The 9,833-nt window shown below is 34.9% G+C and overlaps 1 protein-coding gene across 1 annotated transcript; it reads right to left on the bottom strand.

The window, feature by feature from the left end:
• Positions 1–8,383: 8,383 nt before the first annotated feature.
• Positions 8,384–9,283, bottom strand: LOC107474582 (uncharacterized). Its single transcript, XM_016094210.1, has 2 exons — positions 8,881–9,283; positions 8,384–8,757 (listed from the first exon to the last, which is right to left on the bottom strand). The coding sequence occupies exons 1-2, from the start codon at positions 9,281–9,283 to the stop codon at positions 8,384–8,386; spliced, it is 777 nt and encodes a 258-aa protein (XP_015949696.1).
• Between the last annotated feature and the right edge of the window lie 550 nt (positions 9,284–9,833).

Genomic DNA, 9,833 nt, shown 5'->3' with positions numbered 1-9,833 from the left:
CAACTACAAGAGAACAATTGAGGATGAAAGAGGAAAATTAAGAGAGAAGAAGAAGAATTAGATCTAGATCTAAACCTAATCCTAATTCTAGAGAGAAGAGAGAGCTTTTCTCTCTAGAAAACTAACTCTAACCACTTCTAAAACTAAACTATGACTAAGGATGAAAAGTATGTTGATTTCCCTTCAATCCTTGGCTTAAATAGTATCAGAAATGAGTTGGATTGGGCTTACAAGGCTTCCAAAATCGCTGGCCACGAGTTGTATTTTAAAAAGTCACGTGTAGCATTGGTGCGTACGCGTATAGTGCGCGTATGCGTCTCTATACGTGATGCAACTATAGCAAATCTTATATTATTTTATAGCCCCGAATGTTAGCTTTCCAACGCAACTAGAACCGCCTCATTTAAACCTTCGTAGCTCAAGTTATGATCGAATAAGTGCGAAGAGGTCGGCTTGATAGCTTTTGCGATTCCTTCATTTCTTCCTGAGTTCTCTCCATTTCTACATGCTTTTTCTTCATTCCCTTGATCCAATCTTTGCCTCCTAAACCTGAAATCACTTAGCAAACACATCAAGGCATCTAATGGAATCAAGGTGAATTAAATTTAGCTATTTTAAGTCCTAAAAAGCATGTTTTCACTCTTAAGCACAATTAAAGGAGAAGTTATAAAACCATTCTATTTCATTGGATAAATGGGAGAAAAGTTGACAAAACCCTCTAAATTCAACACAAGATAAACCCTAAAAATGGGGTTTATCAGTAAGCTGTAAGTGATCAAAGCCATTGCCCGTGGTCTTTGATCTCCTCTGCTACAGAATGAATGCCAGGGCCCTTGGTCATTCAATCCAATGGAGGATGAAGATCTAGCAAGTCATTCTCCTAGCGATCCTACTCAAAACGCTAAGGTCAAATCTTTCGGATAAGAGAACGCTGCTTCTTGGATTCTAGCATATACCACAGAGACCCTAATCTCCCCAAAAATTGGCTGAATTGGTGTCTCGAGAAGTCTCCAACGAAATCGTAGATTAACCTCTGAGAGATGTATAAATATAGCTGTTGGCTCGTGCTTTCCTTCTAAGTATTCACATGAACCCAAGTAGACGCTAGTGTTTATCAGGCACATTCGTCTTAATAATGTGATGAATAGAGCTAATTTGTCAGATCATCCTGCTCACCACGATGAAGATTGAAATACACATCTTAGAGATAGATCAAACACGGATCGAAGAAGAAACAATAGTACTTTTATTAATTCATAGGACTCAGCAGGGCTCCTCCCCTCAACCTAGGAGGTTTAGAAACTCATACTGAGGTAAAACACAATGATAAACGTGTATGATGAGAAAAAGTGATGTATGTTGTTTGAATGACATGAATAAAATCCCTTGAATACTAAGCTAATGACTAGTAAGGGTACAACAATATTTTTAGTGCTAAAATCTACTTTTGGGGCCCATTTGGTAAGTGTTTGGGTCGATCTTGATGACATCCACGTGCTATGAGGTCTCTTGGATGTGGAGCGCCATCTAGGGAGTCATCTCTGGGCATTTGGACATTGGGCTCTGCTTCCTTGGGCGCTGGATGCCAGAAAAGGGCAGGAAGCTGGCGTTGGACGCCAGTTTTGGGCCTTCTAATCCAAAACAACATATAGACTATTACAAATTGCTGAAAAGCTCTGAAAGTCAGCTTTCCATAGCTATTAAGAACGCTCTATTTGGACTTCTGTAGCTCCAGAAAATCTCTTTCGATTGCAGGAAGGTCAGATCTGGACAACATCTGTAGTGCTTTCTCTGTCTCTGAATCAGACTTCTGCTCCATCTACTCAAATTCAGCCAGAAAATACCTGAAAAGGTACAAAAATACGCAAACTCAAAGTGGAATCCAAAAATGCAAATTTAACACTAAAACCTGTAAAAACTTAAAAAAAACTAAGTAAAAACTATTAAAAACTATATGAAAACTATGCCAAAAAGCGTATAAAATATCCGCTCATCATCTTTTCCAGTACTTTCTTTTATATCTTCCTAACTCATTCAACTATATACGAGCATCATCAGAAAATTTGGCTTCTACCAGTCAAACCTTCTTTTCCTCTGAAAGGATACAATGTGAAAAAATTGAGTCTACATTCTTTTTCCATTTGAAATAAGCTTCAAGATCCTTCTTCCCTTTAAATGCAGGGATTTACAACCTGTAAGAATCAAAAATTAATCACCGTTTAAAATAAAATAAATAATAATTTAATTGTCCAAGATATGTTTGAAGATTTAGAAATCTTAATTTGATTATTTAAATGTGAGATTTGAATTCAGTGAATTTTTTCGAGTGGAAAAATGTAATTTGTTGTAGAAAATTGCATAAAAATGTGTACCGATAAATTAGCCGGTAGTACCAGCTTTAGTCTGTTTGGTACTGCGTAATAGTAATAAAAATAGTAGAAAAACTTAGAAAAATATTTAGAATTGAAAATCAGACACTAATCTTAAAGGTTTTGACCCAAAGTTGGACCAAACGAACCAAAATTGTTAAGCAGTTGGACCGGGTCCAAGTTGAACCCAAGCCTAACATATAAAAGCTTCATTAACGAGCATTTCAGCTCATTGTTCATCATTTTGAAAGTGAGGGGTGCTGGTAAGGGGAAGAGAGGAGAGAGTCCATTGTTATTATATATTCTTTTCTTCTTTTGCTCAAAACTTGAGCTACAGTGTTCCAATTTCTATCCAAACAAAGTTGTTAAGAACTCAAATTTTATATTCCATTCCTCTGCCCTAATAGATTTCACATTTTTGGGTTTAGTTGTTGAATAGATTTTGTAATTTTGGTTGTTGGTATCTAGCATTTGGCTATTGTTGGTTTGTGCTCCAACCACTATTGGGTAAGGTAAGGAAAGTATTTGCCTTTGTAAATTGATAATTTTGTGAACCCTAGGATTGAATTTGGTGTATTGCATGATGTTAGATTGAAATTTGTGATTATTGGAGTTGGTTTTGGCAATTTGGAGCTTTTGGATTGAGTTTAGTGGATTATTTGTGCTTGGATGCTTGTTTGAAGGTCAATTTTGATGTTTTGGGTTGTGCAGAAATCTGTCAAGGTATGATTTTGATTTTCTTTAGTTAATATGAAATGTTTTGTAAAATATATGCTAGTAGACCTTAGGATAGGATTGAATTGATGATGATTATTGATGATTGTTGATGATTGATGATGATTTATGATGTTGTTGATGATGTTGAGGATAAATGATAAGATTTATGAGAATTGATAGTGATAGATTGATGAATAATGATTTTGATGATTTGGAATGGTAAAAATGTAATATAATTGATGTTTGGGTTAATAATTGTGAGGATGGTGATTTATGAGTGGGAATTGTTGTAAGAGTTGGTAATTTGGAACAAAATGGTTGGTTGTTGTATGGCTGGACAATGATTGAAGTGCAATTGGTAATGAGTATAAATGTCTAAATTGGAATTGGGTATGGCTAAAATGAAATGAGACTTGTGAATTTGGAAAACTAGGAAAATTACAAAATTTGGTAAAATCATGTTTTGAACCAACTTCGGAGGTCCATAACTTAGCCCTCGAAGTTTAGATTTAAGTGAACTTTAGTTTAAATTAAAGAGAGTTAACAGAGCTTTAAAACGGTACAAAGATGATGAAATTGAAATTTTGTAGAGAAAGTTATAGACGTTGGAAGTTAGGATAAAAAAATTGAATTCTATGATGTTGCAGAAAACTTAAAAATCTAGTTTGTGTGCCCACGCACACAACCCGTGCGCACGCACGAGCCAGAGCGAGTGTTTCAACCTGTGCGTATGCACACCCTGAAAAATTTACAAGTTGTGCGTATGCATAGGTCGGAAAAGTCCTTCTGGTGCGTACGTACGCACACTACCATGCGTACGCACAAGCCAAAAAATCATCCTGGTGCGTGCGTATGCACAACACCATGCATATGCACAAGCCCTGTTTTTCAATAAAAACCCTGTTTTTAACCGTTTTACCTTTTTGGCAATCTTGTAAACTTCTGTGATGCTTGTTTAAGATCCCCTAACTAGTATTTAGGTTTTAAAACAAGGAAGAACACAATAAGAAAATTTAAGTAGGTATTTCTTGTTATGAGTTTAGAAAATAGTGACTTAGGCTTGGAAAGTTCTGTGGATAGAATGACTTGAGTGGATTGGCAGAGTGTAAGATGATAATATATTAGAAACTGATGATGGTTATGATGAGTTTGGAACTTGAAAATAAATGATTGTGGTTAATGAGATGAGTATTAATGGACTTGCTCAATATGAGTGGTGATCACTGAGATTGATTATATACTATTTATATACTGAGATTGATGAGTCACTATGCGTCTTTCAAGGACGGTGGCTAATCCCACTTGTCAAGGTTGCAGTGCCGACGTAAGAACGGTGGTTAATCCCGCTTATGTTGAGATATGAGGTCTGAGGCTGAGTATCCCGCTAGCATCCTTTCGAATCGCAAGAGTGGGCCGGGCACTATATCCCTGGGGTACCAATTATTCGTGATCGAAAGGCAACATCCCAAGGGGATGTGTCGGGTTGGCAGTTGAACAGACAAGTGATATCACGACCAATAGGACAGGCATTCATCATGTGTATCTTCTAAGTGTTTGCTTGCTTGGCTTACCTGGATTCAATGCCTAAATGTATAACATGCTTACTTGCTTCTTGAATTACTTGTTGTAAGTGTATGTTACCTATGTTTTACTTGCTTGTATTTATCTGTGTTTTCTGTTGGGATTGAGGAGGCTCGGTAGGCAGTGGTGATAGAATCGCATGGAGGTTAGGCTGGCGAAGGCTGTGGGACAACATTGTTATGTTAGTTAGAAATCCCTTAAGATAGATAACCTTTTTGTGGTTAAGTTTACTTTAAGTTTGAGTCTTATGCATGTGGGAAGTTCTAGGGATTGCCTTTGGCATCCCGAAACCTTAAATCTTATCTATTGAACACTGTTACTATACTGAGAACCTCTGGTTCTCATACCATATGTTGTTATTTTTCATATGCAGGTCACAACCCACCTCAGTGAGTTTTAGGATGGTGACAGAGCGGAGGATCGCTTTTATTTCTTGTATTTTGTTTATCTTGTTTTAGTATTCTCTCAGTTTTTTGTATTGCACTTGTTGCCTTAGAGGCTTACTTTGAGAGTTAGGATGTTGCTATTTTATTTCAAAAAAAACTCTGTTATATTCTGTTTGAGCTAGCCGGTCTAAACTCTGCAGATTGTGTGTAGTTCTCTTTTGTATACTATGTGTGTATGTATATATCTACTCTTGTTTATCTTATATCTATGATCATTTCCTTATCTTTATGCTTTAGTTATCGTGTGTAATGTTTTGCGCTTTTGTATCTCTATTTTCTATGTCTTTGAGCTTTATTTCTTCATTGGGCTTCTAGTATTATTACTTCCTTCCATATATACATATATTATTGTATGAGCTTAGAACTGTCATGACGCTCTATTATCCTTTGCTTTACGGCATGAGGTAAAGCTTAGGGTGATAGGATGTTACACTTAGTGGTATCAGAGAAGTTTCTCCTCATAAGCCTGAGGGATGGAACGATTGCGCTTCATTACATACTCTGGGTCATTTTTCTTTCGTGCTATTTAGGATGTCTATTTGATATGCATAGCATGCTTGTTTGCGAGTACTTTTTTGGGATAATTGAAGCATTAGGCTTGAGATATTGAGATTCATCACCTTGATATCGATTGTTTGGTGTGGATAGGATCCCGAATGGCAACTCGTAGATGAGGCCGACCACGGGCACAGAGAGATAATGAGGATGACCAACCGGCTGATAACCATGTCGAGTACATGGTGGCAATGACTAACCTAGCAAACTCAATGCAAGCGAGTGCTGTTGCAACTACGCAAGCTATGAAGAGGTTGGGGTAACCAGCCGGAAATGGAAATGGAAATGGAGAAAGGATCGAGAACAACTTAGGAGGTGCTCCAATGACACTAGTCGCTTTCCTAAAGGTTAACCCACCGACTTTCAAAGGAACGACAAATCCTACTGAAGCAAACAACTGGTTCCAAGCCATGGAGCGTGCACTGCAGACTCAGCATGTTCCGGATAATCAATTCATAGAGTTTGCGGCCTATCAACTGATGGGAGAAGCTCAACACTGTTGGCAAGGAGAACGCTGACTGCTACAACTTCATAATGCAGACATCCCTTGGGAGTTATTTTAAATAGCTTTCTATAGGAAGTATTTTCCGGAGTTCGTGAGGGAGGCTAGAGAGATGGAGCTTATGTGATGCGAAATTTCGAATACCTCAGACTAACCGGCAAGTGCATCGGGTCGTACCAAGTAATAGCTCAGGTGAGTGAGTGTCGATCCCACGAAAATTAATGGATCAAGTAATAATAGTTGAGTGATTAAGCTAGTCAGACAAGCAAATAAGAGTGTTTTGAGTTCTAAATTGCATTAAACAGTAATTCAGAGAATTCAAGTAAGCAAACAGTGAATATGTTGTGAATTTAATATGAGAAAATAGTTAAAACTTTGGAGATGTTAAATTTCCGGATTAATAGTTCTTATCACTCACTTTAATCATGCAAAGGTTCAATTCATAGCATACTTTAATTGATTAAATCAAGGTACCAATGAGATGAAATAGTGAAATAAAATCAACCTATTTAAGCTTCAAAAAGCATACTTTTATCATTCAAGCTCAATTAAAAAGGAATAAAAAAACATGACAATTTCAAAGAATAAGTGTGTGAATAGTTAATAAAACCAACCTAAATTGGCATAAAATATACCATAAAATTGGGGTTTATCAGTCCCTTACAACCACTCAGCCTCTAGTCTTCCTCTCTCATTCTACCAAGTTTCTATTTGTGTCTGTGTCTATGATCTCTTGCACTTCTCCTTCTTTTCTCAACAAGCCGGTCACGAAAATCTTCTTCCTCCCACCCTTTCACTTTTTTCCATATATTTTCGCGGGTCAAGTGGCCTAAAATAAGAGTTTATGTTTTGGTACGTTTTTTCCGTTAACATATATAAAAATGGAAAATAATTTTGTTTCATTTTTACAGGTTTTTTGTTTGAAAATGCAATATTTTATTTTCACCTTTCTTATCTGCGAAAACACAATTAAATGTTCAAAATTATATATTTTGTGTCCGTATTTAAACTAGTAAATAATAGATTTTTTATTTAAATAAAAAAACTCGCTTTGTTTTGATATTACTTACCGTATATATGAATACATGATTATTGTTATTGTTGGAAAATAGGAAAAAGAGAGAGACTAAAACTTAAGAAATTACATTAACAAATCACACTTTTTTTTCTATATACAAATTACAACTACGTTAACAATTCCTAAAATACTTTATCTATTGTCTTGCTTGTAATTTTGCAAGAAAGAAAATAAAAGAAAAAAATTCACATCCATAGTTTCTTTAAAAACAGTGTTGGTCCTGTATTCTCTTTTATTCTCTTCATTCTTTCCTAATATGAGCAACACAATTTCTCTTCTCTACTATTTTTATTATTCGTTTTCTATTTTTTTACCTTTTTTATTTTGGGTAGTTTAAAATTCAAATTTTTATATTTTGTACTATTTATTTCACTATGATTTTGAAAAATGGAAACAATGGAAAAACAAAAAAAAGAAGAAAGAGAGAGAAGTTGAGGCTTAATAAAGACAAATTTTAAAGAGAGTAATTAGACGTGATTTAATGTATTACTAGTGTATGAACCCGTGCTCAGTACGGAAAAATTTATAAAAGTGAAAAGAATTTATATGTTTAGATATTTAAATAAAAACACAAAATAATTATTATGTTAAGAAATTTATAAAATTATTATTAAAATCAAAGGTTAATTTAAAAATAGTGAGTAATAATTATTTTACACTTTTTTTAAGTAAAATAATTATACAATATACATTGATACAGAATTTAAAATAAAATTAAAATATTTATATTAGAATCCTATTATTTCAAAGATTTTTCTATAAACAACATTGATGGTTGAATTTGTAAACATTCCTACGTGATTCATAAGTAAAACTTTTAAATCTGTCTTACTTAACTCTTGAAAGTGCCACATATAGTTGGCCATGTGTAAAAACTGGTTTGGACAAGTATAATCCAACATGAGATAAAGTTTGTCCCTGAGACTTATTAATTATCATGACAAACGATACTATTATGAGAAATTGTCTTCGTTGGAATCTAACTGGGATGGTTTTATTTGTTGGTACCATATTCATTCTTGGAATCAAAGTAATATGACCAACATTGTTACCCGTTAAAATTTCACATTCTATGACATGATTTCCAGGTTTCCTAACTTGTAGCCTTGTACCATTACAAAGACCACTTGATTGGTCAATTCCTCAGTAACATCACCGGAATACCAATCTTGAGTATTAATTTATGTGGAGTCAAATCAGAGCAATTTATGCTATTCAGTAATTCAAGACCATAGAGATCTAGTTGACTCTCCATATTTTCTTCATCCATACAAATCGAATCCGAACTAAGATATAATTTTTTTTCTCTAGGAATGATAGCCATCAGATGGTTGTTGACATCTTCAACGATGTCCAGCATGGGAGCCAATATAGTTCTTACTTTGAAAAAACCCTTTGAGGACATGTTATCCAAAATATTTGGATAAGAAAAATGAACCAACTTATCAAATGCTTGGTCCAAAGAAGGAATAACAATATCTCCTGGAAGACATATCTCAGATTCACCATCTATATTGTCACATATTAGGCCATCATAACTTTTAATAAGCACTCACCAAATTGCTCTGTCTCATCTTGATCTGAAATAGTCGTTCCTACATAGAATCTCATATTTTTTGTTAGTTTGAGCACCTGACAAAACTTTCAAAGGTAAGATTAATTTGTCCCGATCCTCGTGAAATGATAGAAAGAATTTGTTTAAGTCTCCACCTAGTACAATCACTTTTCCTCCAAAGGGAAAATCTTTGTTATATGTTGGAGAAAACCTCATGATATCACCTAAGCTTTTATCAAGCACTTTATAGCAGTACCTAATAACCATTGGAGTCTCATCCCAAATTATAAGTTTGGCTTTCAACAGCAGCATTACTTGAGGAGAGCCAGGTTTGATGTTACATACAAAATCCTTAGTTATATTCAGCGGTATTTTGAACCTTGAGTGTGCCGTTCTTCCATTGGGAAGAAGTAAAGATGCAATACCACTTGAAGCAATATTTAACACAATATCACCCCTTGAGCGAATCTCAGCAGACATAAGGTTCTAGAGAAATGTTTTTCCAGTACCCCCATGACCATACACAAAGGAAAAAACTCCTTCATCATAATACACAGTTGTAACAATTTCATCATAATATTTCTGCTTAGGTGTTGCAATGGCTAACATGTCTGAGGTATTTTTCTTTAAATCATCCCTGTTAAAGTTTAGCTCTTCCTTGATAACCCTTTTGGTTAACAAAGAACTATCAACTTCAGTTGCTAAAGGCATACGAGGATAGTCTTTCAAGGTTTTACCATAGGAATGTAAGATCTTGTCTATATCCATTAAGCACAACTAATTAATCTCATCATCTGACATGGTTAACTCTGCATATTATACGATACTATAAAAATTCAACCAAACTAAAAATGATCAATAATGAAGAACTTTTATAATTGCAATTATAAAAACTTACCCTTCATATTCATCACGGTTCTCTATCGATACAAAATATCATGAGAGTTCATGCCAACATCTATCCCAGACATATTCTGGTCTTGAGATATTGTTGGATGTTAATAGAATGACAAATAACCTTCTAATATAT

Source organism: Arachis duranensis, chromosome 3 (assembly GCF_000817695.3).
Source record: "Arachis duranensis cultivar V14167 chromosome 3, aradu.V14167.gnm2.J7QH, whole genome shotgun sequence".
In the NCBI taxonomy this organism is placed as follows: domain Eukaryota; kingdom Viridiplantae; phylum Streptophyta; class Magnoliopsida; order Fabales; family Fabaceae; genus Arachis; species Arachis duranensis.
This window is presented reverse-complemented; position numbering and strand designations above follow the sequence as displayed.

Bases quoted from the DNA above. Each gene is read 5' to 3' on its own strand.
- LOC107474582 (XM_016094210.1), bottom strand. From the start codon at position 9,283: ATGTCTGCTGAGATTCGCTCAAGGGGTGATATTGTGTTAAATATTGCT. The intron at 8,758-8,880 runs GTGCTCAAACTA...GTGACAATATAG, and splicing joins ACCTTTGAAAGTTTTGTCAG to ATGGTGAATCTGAGATATGT.